At 34.5% G+C, this 27,501-nt stretch overlaps 1 protein-coding gene across 1 annotated transcript; it reads right to left on the reverse strand.

The window, feature by feature from the left end:
* Window positions 1–815: 815 nt before the first annotated feature.
* On the reverse strand, window positions 816–27,471 carry LOC138318150 (uncharacterized). Its single transcript, XM_069260285.1, has 6 exons — window positions 27,342–27,471; window positions 10,127–10,172; window positions 9,481–9,670; window positions 2,724–2,968; window positions 2,007–2,318; window positions 816–1,805 (listed from the first exon to the last, which is right to left on the reverse strand). The coding sequence occupies exons 1-6, from the start codon at window positions 27,372–27,374 to the stop codon at window positions 949–951; spliced, it is 1,683 nt and encodes a 560-aa protein (XP_069116386.1). The 5' UTR covers window positions 27,375–27,471; the 3' UTR covers window positions 816–948.
* Between the last annotated feature and the right edge of the window lie 30 nt (window positions 27,472–27,501).

Raw genomic sequence — 27,501 nt, forward strand, 5'->3', positions numbered from 1 at the left:
TTTGCAATTTATACCATACCATGATGATAGAACCACGGTTCCAGCAGGAGGAGTATCAGCTTTCAAAATAAGCTAGGTCATATCATCTCATCGGCGGAATTCAAAGGCATATTTTTTAGATATTCTCAATGCAAACATAATTTTCCAATGGAATCATAATGGTTTACCACTTTTCGTATCTAACCAGTGAGTTGATAAGTGGACATCTATGTCTTTTTAACACTCATAAATACTGATAAATAATAATGCATTCATAAAAGTGTATTATGGTTGATTATTTAAATTGTTTAATAGTTCATCACCAATCGGCATCTCTCGAATATCTGTGTAATTACTTTCTCAGTCAGCAATGGACACTCATTGCGAAAGTTATGATGAAAAGAATACGTCCCAGAATATCGAATCCACCGAGGTTATGTAAGTAGATGGGTCACATTCCACATATGTCATATATGAGATCTGCAATATCAAAATTGCAATGCTTTGTTTTTATGTAATTTTGATTTTTTTTTGTTCCTGATTAACATCAATATACATGCACATGATAGTAGTAAGTATGTTGTTGAAAGATGACTAAAATCAAACGTAAAAAATAAATCCTGTTAATGATGTTAAAGAATGAGCTTATTCTGAAGTGTTTCGTTATTGTTCTATTTCATTCATATTAATGTCGTTTCACTGAATCACAAATACTTCTATACACAGTGACAAAATCCGCTAGCAGAATTAGAACTGCTACACCAACAAGTATCCCTACGCCTAATGTAGCGCCCATTGTTGTGGCGCTAACACGGTCATCTGTTGCGCTGGTTACAGAACGTATATAAGACGATGTCTGTTTCTTGTCCACGGTGAGTTGCTTCTTTAGCTCTTTTATTTTTTCTTCTATTGTCACTGTGTCATTTGAAATGACTAAACACCGACAATGACAGTTTGCTATAGGTAAGGTTATAGTCGGTGATGAAGTTGTTGTTGGGGTTGCTGATGGTGCTGTGGTATTTGATGACGTTGATGGTATATTAGTTGTAGTAGTTGTTGGAGGTATCGTAGATGTAGACGTTGTTGTTGGCGGTACCGTAGATGTAGACGTTGTTGTTGGCGGTACCGTAGATGTAGACGTTGTTGTTGGCGGTACCGTAGATGTAGACGTTGTTGTTGGCGGTACCGTAGATGTAGACGTTGTTGTTGGCGGTACCGTAGATGTAGACGTTGTTGTTGGCGGTACCGTAGATGTAGACGTTGTTGTTGGAGGTACCGTAGATGTAGACGTTGTTGTTGGCGGTACCGTAGATGTAGACGTTGTTGTTGGCGGTACCGTAGATGTAGAAGTTGTTGTTGGAGGAACCGTAGATGTAGCGTTGTTGTTGGGGTACGTAGATGTAGACGTTGTTGTTGGCGGTACCGTAGATGTAGACGTTGTTGTTGCGGTACCGTAGATGTAGACGTTGTTGTTGGGGGTACCGTAGATGTAGACGTTGTTGTTGGAGGAACCGTAGATGTAGACGTTGTTGTTGGAGGTACCGTAGATGTAGACGTTGTTGTTGGCGGTACCGTAGATGTAGACGTTGTTGTTGGCGGTACCGTAGATGTAGACGTTGTTGTTGGCGGTACCGTAGATGTAGACGTTGTTGTTGGCGGTAATGTAGTTGTAGACGTTGCTGTTGATGTTGTCGGTATTGTAGATGTTGCTGTAGTAGTTGTTGATGTTTCCGTGGCGGTTGCCGTTGTCGTAGTAGTTGTTGTTAATGGAAAACAGGTAGGTGCATCTTCATTTGCACTTGGGATAGAGCCTACTACTTCGGGCTCTGAAATGTATAAATACGAAAGAGAGATTCGTATGAGGGTACTTACTAGAAAATCTCTAAATCTCGAAGAATTGCTTCGAATTCATATCTAACGCAGTTTCAAAGCAGCAAATAAATAGTTGCAGGTGTGAAAGTAATACATGGATTGCTTTGTATACTAAATCTACATATTATGATTCGAGAGAAACTCAATGGTCTTACCATCATAACATCTTTTCCAGCTCACAAACGAGTCCAGGCCTCTATCTGTTACTAAGTTTTCGGAACACGAGACGTGGTATTCACCTGTACTCGCTTCAAACCTCAATGGCTCCTCGTGGACAGACGGAAGACACGTTTGACTACTATTGATGTACGTGACCGCCCAACATTCACCTTTCTCCACACTCCTAGCCATCATTTGACGACAGTATTCTTCACACTCATCGCGTGTAGTTGTCGTTACAATCCACGATTCATCACTCCCTTTTGTGCATGCTCCTTGATGTGTATCTCGTTCGAAGAAACATGGTCCTTGAAAAGACAGAAAGATTTGAGCCGTGAGCTCGGTAGGACCTATATAACACTTGGTCGACACAAAGAATATTAAATCGCACAGACATTGTCCTTTGATGTTCTTGTGTATTAATAGTACTTTAATGGTACTGAATAACGAGGAATGTGCAGAATAAATGTAGATAAAATGGTTATTTTACGTCTTAAATGATATGGATATTACTTCAAAAGGAAATTAACCCATAAAGATCTTTGCCATTCGTTATTTGAGCCAAGTCGTATTGTTCGTGTTTCCAGTCTATTTCACGGTGATTCTCTCAATAAATATATAAATGTTAAAACTTTGTTTACTGTTTCTTTGCCTAGCGCTAGTTTGATTGTATTGATATGTAAAGTACAACACAAGGAAGTCATTTGAATTACCCGTGTTTTCTTGGCACACTGATGTGAAGGTGTTAGCTAATGCACAGTCGTCCCAATCCCACTTACTATCCCCTTTCTGCGCAAAACCACATCTTTTTGTGATATCAAGATCAGAAGCATCTACAGGGATACCGTCTTTAAATCGTTCAAACAATGTAGCATTGATAATCTCACAGCTTCCTTCCCAGATGTATTCTAGTGTGTGGGGATCCGTCAGATACATACCAAACCAGTAGTCACTATTGCTAAAATACAATTATACAAAACTGGTGGTTAGTATCACTAACATACAATTATACAAAACTAGTGGTAAGTATTACTAACATACAATTATACAAAACTAGTGGTTAGTATCACTAACATACAATTATACAAAACTAGTGGTTAGTATCACTAACATACAATTATACAAAACTAGTGGTTAGTATCACTGACATACAATTGTACAAAACTAGTGGTTAGTATCACTAACATACAATTGTACAAAACTAGTGGTTAGTATCACTAACATACAATTATACAAAACTAGTGGTTAGTATCACTGACATACAATTATACAAAACTAGTGGTTAGTATCACTAACATACAATTGTACAAAACTAGTGGTTAGTATCACTAACATACAATTGTACAAAACTAGTGGTTAGTATTACTAACATACAATTTACAAAACTAGTGGTTAGTATCACTGACATACAATTATACAAAACTAGTGGTTAGTATCACTTACATACAATTATACAAAACTAGTGTTAGTTCAGAAACATTATCACTGACATACAATTATACAAAACTAGTGTTAGTATCACTAACATACAATATACAAAACTAGTGGTTAGTATCACTAACATACAATTATACAAAACTAGTGGTTAGTATCACTAACATACAATTGTACAAAACTAGTGGTTAGTATCACTGACATACAATTATACAAAACTAGTGGTTAGTATCACTGACATACAATTATACAAAACTAGTGGTTAGTATCACTAACATACAATTGTACAAAACTAGTGGTTAGTATCACTAACATACAATTGTACAAAACTAGTGGTTAGTATTACTAACATACAATTTACAAAACTAGTGGTTAGTATCACTGACATACAATTATACAAAACTAGTGGTTAGTATCACTTACATACAATTATACAAAACTAGTGGTTAGTATCACGAACATACAATTGTACAAAACTAGTGGTTAGTATCACTGACATACAATTATACAAAACTAGTGGTTAGTATCACAAACATACAATTCGTACAAAACTAGTGGTTAGTATCACTAACATACAATTATACAAAACTAGTGGTTAGTATTATTGTACAAAACTAGTGGTTAGTATCACTGACATACAATTGTACAAAACTAGTGGTTAGTATCACTAACATACAATTGTACAAAACTAGTGGTTAGTATCACTAACATACAATTGTACAAAACTAGTGGTTAGTATCATGACACATACAATTATACCAAACCAGTAGTCATTTTCACTAACATACAATTATACAAAACTAGTGGTTAGTATCACTGACACACAATTATACAAAACTAGTGGTTAGTATCACTAACATACAATTGTACAAAACTAGTGGTTAGTATCACTGACATACAATTGTACAAAACTAGTGGTTAGTATCACTGACATACAATTATACAAAACTAGTGGTTAGTATCACTAACATACAATTATACAAAACTAGTGGTTTGTATCACTAACATACAATTGTACAAAACTAGTGGGCTAGTATCACTGACATACAATTATACAAAACTAGTGGTTAGTATCACTTACATACAATTATACAAAACTAGTGGTTAATATCATTGACATACAATTATACCAAACCAGTAGTCAGTTTCACTAACATAACATACAATTATACAAAACTAGTGGTTAGTATCACTAACATACAATTGTACAAAACTAGTGGTTAGTATCACTGACATACAATTATACAAAACTAGTGGTTAGTATCACTAACATACAATTATACCAAACCACTAGTCAGTTTCACTAACATACAATTATACAAAACTAATGGTTAGTATTACTAACATCCAATTGTACAAAACTAGTGGTTAGTATCACTTACATACAATTATACAAAACTAGTGGTTAGTATCACTGACATACAATTGTACAAAACTAGTGGTTAGTATCACTAACATACATTATACAAACAATATATACAAAACAAAACTAGTGGTTAGTATCACTAACATACAATTATACAAAACTAGTGGTTAGTATCACTAACATACAATTGTACAAAACTAGTGGTTAGTATCACTGACATACAATTGTACAAAACTAGTGGTTAGTATCACTACATACAATTGTACAAAACTAGTGGTTAGTACACTACATACAATTGTAGTGGTTAGTATCACTAACAAACAATTATACAAAACTAGTGGTTTGTATCACTAACATACAATTGTACAAAACTAGTGGTTAGTATCACTGACATACAATTATACAAAACTAGTGGTTAGTATCACTGACATACATATATACAAAACTAGTGGTTAGTATCACTTACATACAATTATACAAAACTAGTGGTTAGTCATACACTGACATACAATTATACAACAAACAGTAGTTAGTATCACTAACATACAATTATACAAAACTAGTGGTTAGTATCACTAACATACAATTGTACAAAACTAGTGGTTAGTATCACTGACATACAATTATACAAAACTAGTGGTTAGTATCACTGACATACAATTATACAAACAAAACTAGTGGTTAGTATCACTAACATACAATTGTACAAAACTAGTGGTTAGTATCACTAACATACAATTATACCAAACCACTAGTCAGTTTCACTAACATACAATTATACAAAACTAATGGTTAGTATTACTAACATACAATTGTACAAAACTAGTGGTTAGTATCACTTACATACAATTATACAAAACTAGTGGTTAGTATCACTGACATACAATTGTACAAAACTAGTGGTTAGTATCACTAACATACAATTATACAAAACTAGTGGTTAGTATCACTAACATACAATTATACAAAACTAGTGGTTAGTATCACTAACATACAATTGTACAAAACTAGTGGTTAGTATCACTGACATACAATTGTACAAAACTAGTGGTTAGTATCACTAACCTACAATTGTACAAAACTAGTGGTTAGTGTCACTGACATACAATTATACAAAACTAGTGGTTAGTATCACTAACATACCATTGTACAAAACTAGTGGTTAGTATCACTAACATACAATTGTACAAAACTAGTGGTTAGTATCACTGACACACAATTATACAAAACTAGTGGTTAGTATCACTGACATACAATTGTACAAAACTAGTGGTTAGTATCACTGACATACCTTTGTACAAAACTAGTGGTTAGTATCACTAACATACAATCATACATAACCAGTGGTTAGTATCACTGACATACAATTGTACCAAATTAGTGGTTAGTATCACTAACATACAATTATACAAAACTTGTGGTTTGTATTACTAACATACAATTATCCAAAACTAGTGGATATTATCACTAACATACAATTGTATAAAACTAGTGGTTAGTATCACTAACATACACAGTGTTATCACTACATATACAAAACTAGTGGTTAGTATCACTGACATACAATTGTACAAAACTAGTGGTTAGTATAACTAACATACAATTATACAAAACTAGTGGTTAGTATCACTAACATACAATTGTACAAAACTAGTGGTTAGTATCACTAACATACAATTGTACAAAACTAGTGGTTAGTATCACTAACATACAATTGTACAAAACTAGTGGTTAGTATCACTGACATACAATTATACAAAACTAGTGGTTAGTATCACTAACATACAATTGTACAAAACTAGTGGTTAGTATCACTAACATACAATTATACAAAACTAGTGGTTAGTATCACTAACATACAATTATACAAAACTAGTGGTTAGTATCACTGACATACAATTGTACAAAACTAGTGGTTAGTATCACTGACATACAATTATACAAAACTAGTGGTTAGTATCACTGACATACAATTATACAAAACTAGTGGTTAGTATCACTGACATACAATTGTACAAAACTAGTGGTTAGTATCACTAACATACAATTATACAAAACTAGTGGTTTGTATTACTAACATACAATTATACAAAACTAGTGGTTAGTATCACTGACATACAATTGTACAAAACTAGTGGTTAGTATCACTAACATACAATTATACAAAACTAGTGGTTAGTATCACTGACATACAATTATACAAAACTAGTGGTTAGTATCACTAACATACAATTATACAAAACTAGTGGTTAGTATCACTGACATACAATTATACAAAACTAGTGGTTAGTATCACTAACATACAATTATACAAAACTATAGTGGTTAGTATCACTAACATACAATTGTACAAAACTAGTGGTTAGTATCACTGACATACAATTATACAAAACTAGTGGTTAGTATCACTAACATACAATTGTACAAAACTAGTGGTTAGTATCACTGACATACAATTATACAAAACTAGTGGTTAGTATCACTAACATACAATTATACCAAACCACTAGTCAGTTTCACTAACATACAATTATACAAAACTAATGGTTAGTATTACTAACATACAATTGTACAAAACTAGTGGTTAGTATCACTTACATACAATTATACAAAACTAGTGGTTAGTATCACTGACATACAATTGTACAAAACTAGTGGTTAGTATAACTAACATACAATTATACAAAACTAGTGGTTAGTATCACTAACATACAATTGTACAAAACTAGTGGTTAGTATCACTAACATACAATTGTACAAAACTAGTGGTTAGTATCACTGACATACAATTGTACAAAACTAGTGGTTAGTATCACTAACATACAATTGTACAAAACTAGTGGTTAGTATCACTAACATACAATTGTACAAAACTAGTGGTTAGTATCACTAACATACAATTGTACAAAACTAGTGGTTAGTATCACTGACATACAATTGTACAAAACTAGTGGTTAGTATCACTAACATACAATTGTACAAAACTAGTGGTTATACAATTATACAAAACTAGTGGTTAGTGTCACTGACATACAATTATACAAAACTAGTGGTTAGTATCACTAACATACCATTGTACAAAACTAGTGGTTAGTATCACTAACATACAATTGTACAAAACTAGTGGTTAGTATCACTGACACACAATTATACAAAACTAGTGGTTAGTATCACTGACATACAATTGTACAAAACTAGTGATTAGTATCACTGACATACATTTGTACAAAACTAGTGGTTAGTATCACTAACAAACAATTATACATAACCAGTGGTTAGTATCACTGACATACAATTGTACAAAACTAGTGGTTAGTATCACTAACATACAATTGTACAAAACTAGTGGTTTGTATTACTAACATACAATTATCCAAAACTAGTGGTTATTATCACTGACATACAATTGTACAAAACTAGTGGTTAGTATCACTAACATACAATTGTACAAAACTAGTGGTTAGCATCACTGACATACAATTGTACAAAACTAGTGGTTAGTATAACTAACATACAATTATACAAAACTAGTGGTTAGTATTACTAACATACAATTATACAAAACTAGTGGTTAGTATCACTAACATACAATTGTACAAAACTAGTGGTTAGTATCACTAACATACAATTGTACAAAACTAGTGGTTAGTATCACTAACATACAATTGTACAAAACTAGTGGTTAGTATCACTGACATACAATTGTACAAAACTAGTGGTTAGTATCACACTGACATACAATTATACAAAACTAGTGTTAGTATCACTGACATACACAAAACTAGTGGTTAGTATCACTGACATACAATTATACAAAACTAGTGGTTAGTATCACTGACATACAATTATACAAAACTAGTGGTTAGTATCACTAACATACAATTATACAAAACTAGTGGTAGTAGTATCACTGACATACAATTATACAAAACTAGTGGTTAGTATAACTAACATACAATTATACAAAACTAGTGGTTAGTATCACTAACATACAATTATACAAAACTAGTGGTTAGTATCACTAACATACAATTATACAAAACTAGTGGTTAGTATACTAACATACAATTATACAAAACTAGTGGTTAGTATCACTAACATACAATTGTACAAAACTAGTGGTTTGTATCACTAACATACAATTATACAAAACTAGTGGTTAGTATCACTAACATACAATTATACAAAACTAGTGGTTAGTATCACTGACATACAATTATACAAAACTAGTGGTTTGTATAACTAACATACAATTATACAAAACTAGTGGTTAGTATCACTAACATACAATTATACAAAACTAGTGGTTAGTATCACTAACATACAATTATACAAAACTAGTGGTTAGTATCACTAACATACAATCGTACAAAACTAGTGGTTAGTATCACTGACATACAATTGTACAAAACTAGTGGTTATTATCACTAACATACAATTATACAAAACTAGTGGTTAGTATCACTAACATACAATTATACCAAACCAGTAGTCAGTATCACTAACATACAATTATACAAAACTAGTTATCATTATCATTAAATACAATCAATCATACAAAAAAATGACATACAAGGGCATTGGTTGTTTAGAGGATGTAAAACAAACGCTGGAAACAATATCTTAAAACTTTACAATGTAAAGCAAGCAATTTTCAGAAATTAACATACAAGTCATGGGGTTTCCAGTGTAAATCGCTGTCTTTATAGAATTTGATCATCTCCTTAGTCGCTTCAGACGTGTCGTCCATGAGACCAGAATGGTTTGAGTGACAGTAATGAGACGCATCATACCAGGATGTCCTCACAGACACAAATATCAACTTCCTCTTCCAAATCGTTGGCGGGTACGGATTTTGTGCTATGAATGTATAACAAAAATAAATAGTAAAAAAGACATGTTGTTCTTATTATACGCTTTTTTGGAACAGACTTTAAGGTTTAAGGATTGAATAAGACAAATTAATTTTTCGGCAGGAATTTTTTTTTTCTTTAAGTTTTGATCTCTTGATTTAAGACATTTATTTATCATTGATAATGTTGAAAATGAATACCGATGTGGCATTCGACGATAATGATAATGATGATGGATAATAATGATAATGATCACGAAGATAATGATAAGTAGGAGGAGGAGAATGAGGAGGATAATGATGATGATGATGATGATGATGAAGATCATGATGAGGTGGAGAGGATTGACGATGATATTCATGATGAAGATGATGATAAGGATTATGATGATGATGAAGATGATGAAGATTATGATGATTATGAAGCTTATGATGATTATGATGATGAAGATGATATCAGTTACCTGAAACATTCACAAAACACAGGAAGACTACCACAGCCAGAAAAACCTGAAAAGGAAAAACATCACAATCTAGACATAGATAAAAAATAGAAAAATGTATGAAACATATGAAGTCCTTATTGATATCCCGAATGGTCTAACATAACATTCGGGTAAGCCAGCGTACTCAAACTACCGAATGATCTTAAGTCAAATAAGCTTACATGAAAAAAACCACACGCATGAAAACTTGAATACGAATGAACGTATTGACTGAATTGAATTTAATTGGCATTGATACACGTGAATTGACTGTTAACATGAAGCTAATTTTGGCACATTTTCTGCTTTTTTTTTGTTTATGTTTTTCCAAGAGGATATTTGAAATCTGTCTCTCTACAACACGATAGTAATCTCCGTGAATCATATCATAATAATTTGGTTTGTGTAGCTTATCCGAATCACATTTAAAGTTACGATAAGACTTTGTTTTGCAATGGAATCATATACCTCAGTAAAATGTGTTATACACGTGATATAATGTGGAAAAAATAAAAGAATTGTTGATTTCTCCACTATCTGTGAAACAAACATGTTCGAGCTCAAATTGCCGATCGCATAATCTTTTAACAGAATGGTGTCCATATTTAAAAAAAAAAAATATGATTTCGGATACGAAATTTGAAAGTTAAACATATACCAATATAGAAATGGTGATAGGCTATAAATTACAAGGATTGAGTGGTAATATGAGCTGTGCTGTCTGGAAAAATATGTTTGAAGTGACATAATGTATCGCCATCTTTCCATGAAACATATATCACTTTGAGTCTCGTGATCCTCTATCCTGAATACTGCTTTCAAAGTGCTATTTCACTTTACTGCATTGAGATCGTGGTCTTGTTAGGATTTGCATGGATAACGGAATACATCGCTGTTGATGTCTTGACGATTGCTTTCATTGTCAATGTAAGCGGCTTAAGTGGAAATAAATACAATTAGTGTTTCAGTATGTCAGTTATAGCCATGATAGATGATATGTGGTGAATAATGAAAGAACACCAGTAAAATTAATGAAAAAAATTAATCGAACCGAACTTTTCCATTTCCAAATGGAAACTAATCAATTATATTCATATTGATTTTACATACTGAAAAATAATGAAGTAAAGAAGCATATGTGTCATTCATTTTGCTATAGAAGTTATTCAAAATCCAACGTCAAGATGCATATCGAGAAAAATATCTGCATTTTATCAAATTACCATTTTAATGTTAATAACGTTTTCAAGTATATCAAATAACAATAATAGTGTTAGATCATTTGTATCTGCGGACAAAAATGTAGTTACAATACCATATTGAGAATCCGGGTGTAAATCTACGTTAACAATGTAGGATCATGTTCTTTGATGTGTAGCGTAGTGATTGTCAGCTACGCACTGCTTAGTATTTAGTGCGCCGCCTGGAAACACGTGACGACTAGCATTATAAAATAACATTTAAACGATCTATTTTAAATTGTCCGGGGAGTGATAACAAGTGTAATATAACTGTAAGCTAATACGTTTGGGGCAAAATTATATCGCTTTACAGTTACTAACTTATTCACAATTTGTTGTGTCTTCCCTATATTTTTGTAAACAATATATATCTAAATGTGTAAAGTATCGCATTACGAAATTGGTTTATTTGGAAAATGCAATTTCTTCATATATGTCAGTAATTAAATTCAAAGGGTGAAAGAGAAATGGAAAACAAATGTCGTGTTTTAATTGATTTTGAACCAATTGTCTATGACAAACACCAATCAATAAACGAATTCAAACACGTATACTTTTTTTAGAAAAATGTTTCGGATTGTTTCTGGATGACAGCACAAATCAATTTCATCAACTGTTATCAATCAAATGTGTGCCTATGATAAATCAATTATGAAATGCTTCCAACGGATGCAGGAATAGGCTACAAAATTAGAACCCCGATAGCTGATTTAATGACTGTACGTATTTTTTTACAGGTAAAGTTAATTTGTACCTGCTGTGTATTCGTCCTGGTCAAAAGATAAAAATGATTATTATAACTGTGTAATATAGAATTCACTGGAATAGAGCAGGTAAAATATTAAATCTTAAATGAATTTAGTTGCTAAAAATAATACAGTTTAACAATAAGCAAAAACAAAATATCAATCGTAAAAACGACAAAATCAGTGGAAATGCAAACTATATGTATATTTGGAAAAATTGCTATAAGGCAAAGGAAATAGAAACAGGTTCCCTTGGCGTGGCAATGTGTGATATTAAAGTAAAATACTGTTGTATGTACCATTTCGTATCATTAGGTAATTTGGTTGTGTCAATCAATCTTCTATATGAACAGGTTACTTGTAGTTTGGCTGAATAATGCTGCATATCCGGATAGAATTATTACACTTTGCATACATGTAGTACTTTATGTCCTCAACATTTCACGATATAGTGTTTTGAAAAAAATAGTGTTTTGAAAAAAATCCTAGGACGACTGCCATCTTGAAATACGAAATGTCCGTCATTAAAAGTTTTTCATACAGCGATACTTCTCATTGTAAGAAATGTTGACGAAAAGGATAATAATACCCAGGTATTGGTGAGATGAAATGAAGGTGTACCAAAAATAGGTATAACATAAGTCAACGTCAATACCCCCCACCCCCTACCCTCATGTCCGTATGTTTTGTGTTTGTAATGGTTGTGTGTGGATGTCCGTATGTTTTGTGTTTGTAATGGTTGTGTGTGGATGTCCGTATGTTTTGTGTTTGTAGTGGTTGTGTGTGGATGTCCGTATGTTTTGTGTTTGTAGTGGTTGTGTGTGGATGTCCGTATGTTTTGTGTTTGTAATGGTTGTGTGTGGATGTCCGTATGTTTTGTGTTTGTAATGGTTTGTGGATGTATGTTTTGTGTTTGTAATGGTTGTGTGTGGATGTCCGTATGTTTTGTGTTTGTAATGGTTGTGTGTGGATGTCCGTATGTTTTGTGTTTGTAATGGTTGTGTGTGGATGTCCGTATGTTTTGTGTTTGTAATGGTTGTGTGTGGATGTCCGTATGTTTTGTGTTTGTAATGGTTGTGTGTGGATGTCCGTATGTTTTGTGTTTGTAATGGTTGTGTGTGGATGTCCGTATGTTTTGTGTTTGTAATGGTTGTGTGTGGATGTCCGTATGTTTTGTGTTTGTAATGGTTGTGTGTGGATGTCCGTATGTTTTGTGTTTGTAATGGTTGTGTGTGGATGTCCGTATGTTTTGTGTTTGTTGTGTAATGGTTGTGTGTGGATGTCCGTATGTTTTGTGTTTGTAATGGTTGTGTGTGGATGTCCGTATGTTTTGTGTTTGTAATGGTTGTGTGTGGATGTCCGTATGTTTTGTGTTTGTAATGGTTGTGTGTGGATGTCCGTATGTTTTGTGTTTGTAATGGTTGTGTGTGGATGTCCGTATGTTTTGTGTTTGTAATGGTTGTGTGTGGATGTCCGTATGTTTTGTGTTTGTAATGGTTGTGTGTGGATGTCCGTATGTTTTGTGTTTGTAATGGTTGTGTGTGGATGTCCGTATGTTTTGTGTTTGTAATGGTTGTGTGTGGATGTCCGTATGTTTTGTGTTTGTAATGGTTGTGTGTGGATGTCCGTATGTGTTTTGTGTTTGTAATGTTTGTGTGTGGATGTCCGTATGTTTTGTGTTTGTAATGGTTGTGTGTGGATGTCCGTATGTTTTGTGTTTGTAATGGTTGTGTGTGGATGTCCGTATGTTTTGTGTTTGTAATGGTTGTGTGTGGATGTCCGTATGTTTTGTTTGTGTTTGTATCGGTTTGTGGTTGTGTGTGGATGTCCGTATGTTTTGTGTTTGTAATGGTTTGTGTGTGGATGTCCGTATGTTTTGTGTTTGTAATGGTTGTGTGTGGATGTCCGTATGTTTTGTGTTTGTAATGGTTGTGTGTGGATGTCCGTATGTTTTGTGTTTGTAATGGTTGTGTGTGGATGTCCGTATGTTTTGTGTTTGTGTAATGGTTGTGTGTGGATGTCCGTATGTTTTGTGTTTGTAATGGTTGTGTGTGGATGTCCGTATGTTTTGTGTTTGTAGTGGTTGTGTGTGGATGTCCGTATGTTTTGTGTTTGTAAGTGGTTGTGTGTGGATGTCCGTATGTTTTGTGTTTGTAATGGTTGTGTGTGGATGTCCGTATGTTTTGTGTTTGTAATGGTTGTGTGTGGATGTCCGTATGTTTGTGTTTGTAATGGTTGTGTGTGGATGTCCGTATGTTTTGTGTTTGTAATGGTTGTGTGTGGATGTCCGTATGTTTTGTGTTTGTAATGGTTGTGTGTGGATGTCCGTATGTTTTGTGTTTGTAATGGTTGTGTGTGGATGTCCGTATGTTTTGTGTTTGTAGTGGTTGTGTGTGGATGTCCGTATGTTTTGTGTTTGTAATGGTTGTGTGTGGATGTCCGTATGTTTTGTGTTTGTAATGGTTGTGTGTGGATGTCCGTATGTTTTGTGTTTGTAATGGTTGTGTGTGGATGTCCGTATGTTTTGTGTTTGTAGTGGTTGTGTGTGGATGTCCGTATGTTTTGTGTTTGTAATGGTTGTGTGTGGATGTCCGTATGTTTTGTGTTTGTAATGGTTGTGTGTGGATGTCCGTATGTTTTGTGTTTGTAGTGGTTGTGTGTGGATGTCCGTATGTTTTGTGTTTGTAGTGGTTGTGTGTGGATGTCCGTATGTTTTGTGTTTGTAATGGTTGTGTGTGGATGTCCGTATGTTTTGTGTTTGTAATGGTTGTGTGTGGATGTCCGTATGTTTTGTGTTTGTAATGGTTGTGTGTGGATGTCCGTATGTTTTGTGTTTGTAATGGTTGTGTGTGGATGTCCGTATGTTTTGTGTTTGTAATGGTTGTGTGTGGATGTCCGTATGTTTTGTGTTTGTAATGGTTGTGTGTGGATGTCCGTATGTTTTGTGTTTGTAATGGTTGTGTGTGGATGTCCGTATGTTTTGTGTTTGTAATGGTTGTGTGTGGATGTCCGTATGTTTTGTGTTTGTAATGGTTGTGTGTGGATGTCCGTATGTTTTGTGTTTGTAATGGTTGTGTGTGGATGTCCGTATGTTTTGTGTTTGTAATGGTTGTGTGTGGATGTCCGTATGTTTTGTGTTTGTAATGGTTGTGTGTGGATGTCCGTATGTTTTGTGTTTGTAATGGTTGTGTGTGGATGTCCGTATGTTTTTTGTGTTTGTAATGGTTGTGTGTGGATGTCCGTATGTTTTGTGTTTGTAATGGTTGTGTGTGGATGTCCGTATGTTTTGTGTTTGTAATGGTTGTGTGTGGATGTCCGTATGTGTTTGTGTTTGTGTATGTGATCCGTTGTTTGTGTGTGTGTGTGGATGTCCGTATGTTTTGTGTTTGTAATGGTTGTGTGTGGATGTCCGTATGTTTTGTGTTTGTAATGGTTGTGTGTGGATGTCCGTATGTTTTGTGTTTGTAAATGGTTGTGTGTGGATGTCCGTATGTTTTGTGTTTGTAATGTGGTGTGGATGTCCGTATGTTTTGTGTTTGTAATGGTTGTGTGTGGATGTCCGTTATGTTTTGTGTTTGTAATGGTTTGTGTGTGGATGTCCGTATGTTTTGTGTTTGTAATGGTTGTGTGTGGCTGTCGTATGTCATTTGTATTTGTGTTTGTAATGGTTGTGTGTGGATGTCCGTATGATTTGTGTTTGTAATGGTTGTGTGTGGATGTCCACTCATGTTTCCGATAATGTTTTGTGTTGGTCAGTCATTTTGTTTTGTGTGGAGGATGACCGTAATGTAATAAGTGTTTTGTAATCGGATTGTATGTGGATTCCGACGTCCGGAATGAGTTTTGTGTGTTTTGTAACAATTGGTTGTGTTATGTGGATGTCCGTATGTTTTGTGTGTTTGTAATGGGTCGGATTCGTGTGTGTAGTTTGTAGAGGTAGGTGTGTAGATCGATGTGCCTGTGTTGTTTGCGTGTATCCGGCGCTGAGAGGATCGTAGGGAGGGTATCACCCTAGCTGTCTAAGGGGTAGCGAGTGGATGACGGTGGGGAGGGGTGGGTGGAGTATAGTTGTGAGAGGAAGTAATGCACGTATGTTTCATAGTTCTCACTAATGGGGTCGTTAGTCTAACGCTGGGAACACAACGCTTGGAGGCTTATTTGCTTTAGGAATGTCCGGATATGGGGGCGGGGGGGTTGACGGGGTGTGTGGCCTCGCATGAAATGTTTTGTAGTGTTTGTAATTGTGGTTAGGTGTGAGTGGTTGTCCGAAAGTTGTAATGTTTCTTGTTGTTTTGTATATATGGTTCTAGTTGATTGTAGGGTTGTCTGTGGATTGTCCATGTTTGAATGTATTTTGTGTTCTAGTACTATGGTTAGTGTTAAGTGGACGGTCAGTATGGTTTTGTGATTTGTCATTGGGTCTGATTGTAAATGTGGGTATGTTTTTGTGTCTGTAAGTTGTCGGTTTATGTTTTCTGTGTATTTTTGTGTAGTGGATTTCCGTTTATGTTTGTGTTTGTCATGGCTGTGTGTGGATGTCCGTATGTTTTGTGACGTTTGTAATGGCTTGTGTGTGGTAGTGTCCCGTATGTTTTGTTGTTTGTAATGGTTTTTCTTGTGTTATGTAATCGGATTGTCGCGTTTGATTTATCATATAGTACTTTTATTAAGTTTCTGTAATTGTGTTACGTGTTACAGTGGACTATGTGACGATAGTGATTTTTGTTTTGTAGTTGGATTGTGTAGTGGGCATATCCGTATGGTTTTTTGTTTGTTTGTAATGGTTGTGTGTGGATGTCCGTATGTTTTGTGTTTGTAATGGTTTGTGTGGATGTCCGTATGTTTTGTGTTTGTAATGGTTGTGTGTGGATAATGTATGTTTTGTGTTTGTATGTGATTGTTTGTGAAAAGATGACATGTTGTTGTGTGGATGTCCGTATGTTTTGTGTTTGTAATGGTTGTGTGTGTGTCCGTATAAGTTTTGTGTTTGTAATGAATGGCCTTGTGTAAGTTGTGTGTGTTTTGATGTCCGTATGTTTTGTGTTTGTAATGGTTGTGTGTGGATGTCCGTATGACATTTGTGCGGTATAGTATGTGTTTTGTCTCTTTGTAAAATGACACTATTGAAACACTTTCAATTATAACAGTCATTAAAATAATATGCAGAACTGTTGGTCAATCATAAATATATTATGGTTGTAAATAATGGTAAATTGTAAATACATTGCTTAACCTGTTGGTTAACATATACTATCATTGAAAAGGTTGCATTTTATGTTTGAATACAGCATTGCCGATTTCAAAATGTTACAGTACCTTGGTACAGATATTTACCCTGCGTGAAGAATGACGATACAAAATACCGGTATGTGATGAAATGTAGACGTGGAATGATCTCCATTGGTAATAAACCGGGTACAGATGTTACATTAAATTTCAATTAAGCATAAATACCGGTATGGTAAACTTCAATAATGTGCCTATCGCCTAATGAACGTTATGTGCTGTGGCCATAAGGGTCGTGTTAAAGTATGGGTAAAGAAGACATTCAATATTATGTTCTTGAAATAAACGGTAATACTTTCAAGAAAAACGTGTAAGATTGATATTTAAATACCGGGTTAAATATGTCATTTTGAACCCGGTAAAGCTGACTAAATTCCGTAAGCTGTACATACATGTAAATGGTAAGATGTTGCATTAAATACCGGGTTTGATGTGGCATTTAATTGTTTTTAAGATGACATTAAAAACCGGGTAAATTGTCATTTTTACAACCGGATAAGATGACATTAAATACCGGATAGGATGTCCATTAAATACCTAGGGTAAGATGACCATTAAATACCGGGTAAGATGTCATTAAATACCGGGTAAGATGTCATTAAATACCGGGTAGATGTCATTAAATACCCTGGTAAGATGGACATTAAATACCGGGTAAGATGGCATTAAATACCGGGTAAGATGACATTTAAATACCGGGTAAGATGGACGTTAAATACCGGGTAAGATGTCATTAAATACCGGGTAAGATGAACATTTAAATTACTGGGTAAGATGGCATTAAATACCGGGTAAGATGACATTAAATACCGTGTAAGATGTCATTAAATACCGGGTAAGATGACATTACAATACAGGGTAGTAAGATGTCATTAAATACGGTCATTAAGATGTCATTAAATACGGTTAAGATGTCATTAAATACCGGGTAAGATGTCATTAAATACCTGGATAAGATTGTCATTAAATAACTGGGTAAGATGTCCATTTTAAATACCGGGTAAGATGACATTAAATACCGTCGGTAAGATGTCGTTGAATACCGGACAAAAGGACATTAAATACCGCGGTAAGATGATGACATTAAATACCGGGTAAGATGTCATTCAAATACCGGGCAGCAAAAGATGACATTAAATACCGGGTAAAGATGTAATTTAAATACCGGGTAAGATGACATTAAAATACCGGTAAGATGTCATTAAATACCGGGTAAGATGACATTAAATACCGGGTAAGATTGACATTAAATACCGGGAGAAAGATGACATTAAATACCGGGTAAGATGTCATTAAATACCGGGTAAGATGTCATTAAATACCGGATAAGATGAACATTAAATACCGGGTAAGATGACAAGTTAAATACCGGGTAAGATGACATTTAAATACCGGGTAAGATGTCATTAAATACTCAGGTCGGTAAGATTGACATTTAATACCTGGGTAAGATGACATTGAAATACCCCGGGTCAGATGACACGTTAAATACCGGGTAAGATGGTCATTAAATACCGGGTAAGATGACATTAAATACTCCGGTTAAAGATTGGCATTAAATACTGGGTTAAGATGACATTAAATACCGGGATAAGATGTCATTAAATACCGGATAAGATGTCATTAAATACTCGGATAAGATGTCAATTAAATACGCGGGTAAGATGTCAATAAATTACCTGGGTAAGATGTCATTAAATAACGGGGTAAGATGTCATTAAATACTCGGATCAAGATGTCATTAAAATTAACTGGCGTAAGATGTCATTAAATACCGGGTAAGATGACATTAAATACCGGGTAAGATGTCATTAAATACCGGGTAAGATGTCATTAAATACCGGGTAAGATGTCATTAAATACCCGGGTAAGATGTCCATTAAATACTGGTAAGATGACATTAAATACCGGGTTAAGATGACATTAAATACCGGGTAAGATGTCATTAAATACCGGGTAAGATGTCATTAAATACCGGGTAAGATGACATTAAATACCGGGTAAGATGTCATTAAATACCGGGTAAGATGTCATTAAATACCGGGTAAGATGACATTAAATACCGGGTAAGATGACATTAAATACCGGGTAAGATGACATTAAATACCGGGTAAGATGTCATTAAATACCTGGTAAGATGGCATTAAATACCGGGTAAGATGGCAATTAAATACCGGGTACAAGATGGCATTAAATACCGGGTAAGATGACATTAAATACAGGGTAAGATGTCATTAATTACCGGGTAAGATGTCATTAAATACCGGGTAAGATGGTCATTAAATATCGTATAAGATGACATTAAATACCGGGTAAGATGGCATTAAATACAAGGGTAAGAGATGCGTCATTAATACCGGGCTAAGATGTCATTAAATACCGGGTAAGATGGCATTAAATACCGGGTAAGATGTCATTAAATACCGGGTAAGATGACATTAAATACCGGGTAAGATGACATTAAATACCGGGTAAGATGTCATTAAATACCGGGTAAGATGACATTAAATACCGGGTAAGATGTCATTAAATACCGGGTAAGATGGCATTAAATACAGGGTAAGATGACATTAAATACCGGGTAAGATGTCATTAAATACCGGGTAAGATTGCATTAAATACCGGGTAAGATGGCATTAAATACCGGGTAAGATGTCATTTAAATACCGGGTAAGATGTCATTAAATACCGGGTAAGATGTACATTAAATACCGGGTAAGATGTCATTAAATACCGGGTAAAGATGCACATTAAATACCGGGTAAGATGGTCATTAAATACAGGGTAAGATGGCATTAAATAACAGGGTAAGATGGCATCATTAAATACAGGGGTAAGATGGACATTAAATACCGGGTAAGGATGGCCATTAAATACAAGGGTAAAGATGGCATTAAATACCGGGTAAGATGCATTAAATACAGGGTATGAAGATTGGCATTAAATACCGGGTAAGATGGCATTAAATACCGGGTAAGAAGACATTAAATACCGGGTAAGATGGCATTAAATACAGGGGTAAGATGACATTAAATACCGGTAAGATGGTACATTAAATACCGGGTAAGATGACATTAAATACCGGGTAAGATGGTCATTAAATCAAATACAGGGTAGGTAAGATGGCATTAAATACGGGTAAGATGTACATTAAATACCGGTAAGATGACATTAAATACCGGGTAAGATGGCATTAAATACAGGGTAAGATGGCATTAAATACCTGGTAAGATGCATTAATCTACCGGGTAAGATGTCATTAAATACCGGGTAAAGATGACATTAAATACCGGGTAAGATGACATTAAATACCGGGTAAGATGACATTAAATACCGGGTAAGATGTCATTAAATACAGGGTAAGATGTCATTAAATACCGGGTAAGATGTCATTAAATACCGGGTAAGATGACATTAAATACCGGGTAAGATGTCATTAAATACCGGGTAAGATGACATTAAATACCGGGTAAGATGACATTAAATACCTGTTAGATGTCATTAAATACCGGGTAATGACATTAAAAAAAAAATTCATTAAAAATACCGGGTAAGATGTCATTAAATATTCCCGGGTAAGATGTCATTAAATACCGGGTAAGATGACATTAAATACTCGCGGTAAGATGACATTAAATATCGATAAGCTGTTCATGTAATTACCGGTAAGATGTCATTAAATACCGGGTAAGATGACATTAAATACCGGGTAAGATGTCATTAAATACCGGGTAAGATGACATTAAATACCGGGTAAGATGTCATTAAATACCGGGTAAGATGGCATTAAATACCGGGTAAGATGACATTAAATACCGGGTAAGATGTCATTAAATACCGGGTAAGATGTCATTAAATACCGGGTAAGATGACATTAAATACCGGGTAAGATGTCATTAAATACCGGGTAAGATGTCATTAAATACCGGGTAAGATGGCATTAAATACCGGGTAAGATGTCATTAAATACCGGGTAAGATGTCATTAAATACCGGGTAAGATGTCATTAAATACCGGGTAAGATGACATTAAATACTGGGTAAGATTGACATTAAATACCTGGGTAAGATGTCATAGAAAAATACCGGGTAAGATGTCATTAAATACGGGGGGTAAGGGATGACCAACATTAAATACCGGGTAAGATGTCATTAAATACCGGGTAAGATGACATTAAATATCGGGTAAGATTGACATTAAATACCGGGTAAGATGACATTAAATACCGGGTAAGATGTCATTAAATACCGGGTAAGATGTCATTAAATACCGGGTAAGATGTCATTAAATACCGGGTAAGATGTCATTAAATACCGGGTAAGATGTCATTAAATACCGGGTAAGATGACATTAAATACCGGGTAAGATGTCATTAAATACCGGGTAAGATGTCATTAAATACCGGGTAAGATGACATTAAATACCGGGTAAGATGTCATTAAATACCGGGTAAGATGTCATTAAATACCGGGTAAGATGACATTAAATACCGGGTAAGATGTCATTAAATACCGGGTAAGATGGCATTAAATACCGGGTAAGATGTCATTAAATACCGGGTAAGATGTCATTAAATACCGGGTAAGATGTCATTAAATACCGGGTAAGATGTCATTAAATACAGGGTAAGATGTACAGGGTTGACATTAAATACCGGGTAAGATGTCATTAAATACCGGGTAAGATGTCATTAAATACCGGGTAAGATGTCATTAAATACCGGGTAAGATGTCATTAAATACCGGGTAAGATGTCATTAAATACCGGGTAAGATGACATTAAATACCGGGTAAGATGGCATTAAGATAAATACAGGGTAAGATGGCATTAAATACAGGGTAAGATGACATTAAATACCGGGTAAGATGTTCATTAAATACCGGGTAAAGATGACATTAAATACCAGGGGTAAGATGGTCATTAAATACCGGTAAGATGTCATTAAATACCGGGTAAGATGACATTAAATACCGGGTAAGATGTCATTAAATACCGGGTAAGATGTCATTAAATACCGGGTAAGATGACATTAAATACCGGGTAAGATGTCATTAAATACCGGGTAAGATGACATTAAATACCGGGTAAGATGTCATTAAATACCGGGTAAGATGTCATTAAATACAGGGTAAGATGACATTAAATACCGGGTAAGATGTCATTAAATACCGGGTAAGATGTCATTAAATACCGGGTAAGATGTCATTAAATACCGGGTAAGATGGCATTAAATACCGGGTAAGATTGCATTAAATACCGGGTAAGATGTCATTAAATACCGGGTAAGATGACATTAAATACCGGAGTTAGATGTCATTAAATACCGGGTAAGATGTCATTAAATACCGGGTAAGATGTACATTAATTAACCGGGTAAGATGATCATTAAATACCGGTAAGATGTCATTAAATACCGGGTAAGATGGCATTAAATACGGGATAAGATGTCATTAAATACCGGGTAAGATGTCGTTAAATACCGGGTAAGATGACATTAAATACCGGTGTAAGATGGCATTAAATACCTGGTAAGATGTCATTAAATACCGGGTAAGATGACATTAAATACCGGGTAAGATGGCATTAAATACCAGTGGTAAGATGTCATTAAATACCGGGTAAGATGTCATTAAATACCGGGTAAGATGACATTAAATACCGGGTAAGATGTCATTAAATACAGGGTAAGATATCATTAAATACCGGGTAAGATGACATTAAATACCAGGGTAAGATGTCATTAAATACCGGGTAAGATGTCATTAAATACCGGGTAAGATGTCATTAAATACCGGGTAAGATGACATTAAATACCGGGTAAGATGTCATTAAATACCGGGTAAGATGTCATTAAATACCGGGTAAGATGTCATTAAATACCGGGTAAGATGGCATTAAATACCGGGTAAGATGGCCATTAAATACCGGGAAAGATGTACAATTAAATACCGGGTAAGATGACATTAAAATACCGGGTAAGGATGCAATTAAATACCGGGTAAGATGACATTAAATACCGGGTAAGATGTCATTAAATACCGGGTAAGATGTCATTAAATACCGGGTAAGATGACATTAAATACCGGGTAAGATGTCATTAAATACCGGGTAAGATGTCATTAAATACCGGGTAAGATGTCATTAAATACCGGGTAAGATGTCATTAAATACCGGGTAAGATGTCATTAAATACCGGGTAAGATGTCATTAAATACCGGGTAAGATGTCATTAAATACCGGGTAAGAAGTCATTAAATACCTGGTAAGATGTCATTAAATACCGGGTAAGATGGTCATTAAATACCGGGTAAGATGTCATTAAATACCGGGTAAGATGTCATTAAATACCGGGTAAGATGTCATTAAATACCGGGTAAGATGACATTAAATACCGGGTAAGATGTCATTAAATACCGGGTAAGATGTCATTAAATACCGGGTAAGATGTCATTAAATACCGGGTAAGATGTCATTAAATACCGGGTAAGTATGATTGGCCATTAAATACAGGGTAAAGATGTCATTAAATACCGGGTAAGATCACATTAAATACCGGGTAAGAGGTGTCATTAAATACCGGGTAAGATGGCATTAAATACAGGGTAAGATGACATTAAATACCGGGTAAGATGTCATTAAATACCGGGTAAGATGGCATTAAATACCCGGTAAGGACATTAAAATAACAGGGTAAGATGTCATTAGATTATCCGGTTAAGACCGGGTAAGATGACATTAAATACCGGGTAAGATGTCATTAAATACCGGGTAAGATGACATTAAATACCGGGTAAGATGACATTAAATACCGGGTAAGATGTCATTAAATACCGGGTAAGATGACATTAAATACCGGGTAAGATGGCATTAAATACCGGGTAAGATGTCATTAAATACCGGGTAAGATGACATTAAATACCGGGTAAGATGTCATTAAATACCGGGTAAGATGTCATTAAATACCGGGTAAGATGTCATTAAATACCGGGTAAGATGTCATTAAATACCGGGTAAGATGTCATTAAATACCGGGTAAGATGTCATTAAATACCGGGTAAGATGTCATTAAATACCGGGTAAGATGACATTAAATACCGGGTAAGATGTCATTAAATACCGGGTAAGATGTCATTAAATACCGGGTAAGATGACATTAAATACCGGGTAAGATGACATTAAATACCGGGTACGTGGGATGTGCAGACATTAAATACCGGGTAAGATGGCATTAAATACCGGGTAAGATGTCATTAAATACCGGGTAAGATGACATTAAATACAGGGTAAGATGACATTAAATACGGGTAAGATGTCATTAAATACCGGGTAAGATGTCATTAAATACCGGGTAAGATGTCATTAAATACCGGGTAAGATGTCATTAAATACCGGGTAAGATGTCATTAAATACAGGGTAAGATGACATTAAATACCGGGTAAGATGTCATTAAATACCGGGTAAGATGTCATTAAATACCGGGTAAGATGTCATTAAATACCGGGTAAGATGTCATTAAATACCGGGTAAGATGTCATTAAATACCGGGTAAGATGTCATTAAATACCGGGTAAGATGTCATTAAATACCGGGTAAGATGTCATTAAATACCGGGTAAGATGACATTAAATACCGGGTAAGATGTCATTAAATACCGGGTAAGATGACATTAAATACCGGGTAAGATGACATTAAATACAGCGGTAAGATGACATTAAATAGTCGGGTAAGATGTACATTAATACCTGGTAAGATGACATTAAATACCGGGTAAGATGACATTAAATACAGGGTAAGATGTCATTAAATACCGGGTAAGATGTCATTAAATACCGGGTAAGATGACATTAAATACCGGGTAAGATGACATTAAATACCGGGTAAGATGTCATTAAATACCGGGTAAGATGGCATTAAATACCGGGTAAGATGACATTAAATACCGGGGTAAGATGTCATTAAATACCGGGTAAGATGACATTAAATACCGGTTAAGATGTTACATTAAATACCGGGTAAGATGTAAATACATGGCAAATACCGGGTAAGATGACATTAAATATCGGGTAAGATGTCATTAAATACCGGGTAAGATGTCATTAAATACCGGGTAAGATGACATTTAATACAGGGTAAGATGACATTAAATACCGGGTAAGATGTCATTAAATACCGGGTAAGATGACATTAAATACCGGGTAAGATGTCATTAAATACCGGGTAAGATGACATTAAATACCGGGTAAGATGTCATTAAATACCGGGTAAGATGTCATTAAATACCGGGTAAGATGACATTAAATACCGGGTAAGATGTCATTAAATACCGGGTAAGATGTCATTAAATACCGGTAAGATGTCATTAAATACGGGTAAGATGTCATTAAATACCGGTATAAGATGGCATTAAATACCGTGAAAGATGTCATTAAATACCGGGGTTAAGATTGTCATTAAATACCGGTAAGATGTCCATTAAATACCGGGTAAGATGTCATTCAAAATACCGGGTAAGATAGGACATTAAATACCGGTAAGATGTCATTAAATACCGGGTGATGTCGAAGATGATTACATTAAATACCGGGTAAGATGTCATTAAATACCGGGTAAGATGTCATTAGATACCGGGTAAGATGTCATTAAATACCGGTAAGATGTCATTAAATACCTGGTAAGTAAGTCATTAAGTTTTTTTTTGATGTAATATGTATATGTAATGGTAAATGTTTTGTAGTTTTTGTGTATTAATATAATTGTATGTTGTATAGACAAGCTGCTTATGAACAGTTAATAAATGCATAGTTATTAACTGTTATTTTGTGTCTGGTGGTTTTTAAACTGCATAATGTTGGATCATTGGTGTTTTGGCCTAACATTTTGAAAATTACAAGAGCCAAAGGGGTCAAATAGTACTTTACAATTGACAGTTATATTGATATATAATTGCATATGTTGCTATCGGTAAACAGAGCACAACAGGATTTTGAGAATTTTAAGAGGCCTAATGGGCAAAAATAAACTTGCATTGTTTAAGATGCTCCATCGCCGACAGAGCATAAACGATACTCTTCACTTGAACTATAATTGGGTGTTTAATAATGTATATATAAATATACATTTGTATAATATATCTAATTAACAAAAAATAATATCAAATGATTTATTTTGCTTTTGGTGCATGTGTAATCAGTATTTCATTTCAAATAGGACATAGTGCTAGAGATATAGAAGCTCAAAATTGTCAATGGTGGTAATTGTGTAAAGTAGGTAACTTTTGTAACTGAAGAAAAGTACGAATTCGTCTGTTCCTGTTTTTGAAAGAGAAAAACATATCATTCGTCGGCGGTGGAGTATCATTAAACATTGTGTTTTTATAGTTATAACCAATTTATAAACAGACAAAGTACAGTAGAACGTTGTTGCCAGTATTAGTTATAAATCAAATTATTTTGGAAATAAACATGTTTTGTTGTCAGCATTTCAACTTTGACTTAAGTAGATATTCGTTTACATTAACTGACACTGTTCAATAATTATATATAGTATAATTGTTACCCATAAAACAAATTAATTTTGCGAGAAATTGTCCGTTTAAATTTTATCAGATATTTTTTTTTTTAAATTTGTAATATTCACAGTTAAATTACTTTTCTTTGAAAATTTTCGTCATAATTTATAACATGCGAAAACTAATATAGACAAAGGCACTACTTCTTAAGAACTTAAGTTGTCCGAGCGAACATGCGAAAACTAATATAGACAAAGGCACTACTTCTTAAGTTGTCCGAGCGATTTCATTGAAACGCAAGACAAATCATATTCTAATTCTAAATAAATAAACCATTAGATACGGAAAAAACATATTTTTTACTGGTAGTTAAAATTCAAATAAACTAAAATTAATCAAAAGTTTTACTTACCTTTTTCATTTCACAGATCATTTCCAGTATCATCAGACACAGGATACACTTTGTGGACTAAACGTTGCTGGTGTTGTAACAAGAACTCGATATTCTACACTGAATGTCGCATGAAGTCAATAGAACTACCTAGACTGGTACAGACCATTATAATGTAACC

The sequence above is a fragment of the Argopecten irradians genome, chromosome 3 (assembly GCF_041381155.1).
Source record: "Argopecten irradians isolate NY chromosome 3, Ai_NY, whole genome shotgun sequence".
Lineage (NCBI taxonomy): Eukaryota > Metazoa > Mollusca > Bivalvia > Pectinida > Pectinidae > Argopecten > Argopecten irradians.

Excerpts from the sequence above, each read along its gene's own strand:
- LOC138318150 (XM_069260285.1), bottom strand. The coding sequence starts at position 27,374 with ATGATACTGGAAATGATCTGTGAAATGAAAAAG. Across the intron at positions 9,671-10,126 it reads GTGTTTTGTGAATGTTTCAG|CACAAAATCCGTACCCGCCA; the intron begins GTAACTGATATC and ends ATACATTCATAG. Across the intron at positions 2,969-9,480 it reads CACTGGAAACCCCATGACTT|CAATAGTGACTACTGGTTTG; the intron begins GTATGTTAATTT and ends ATTGTATTTTAG.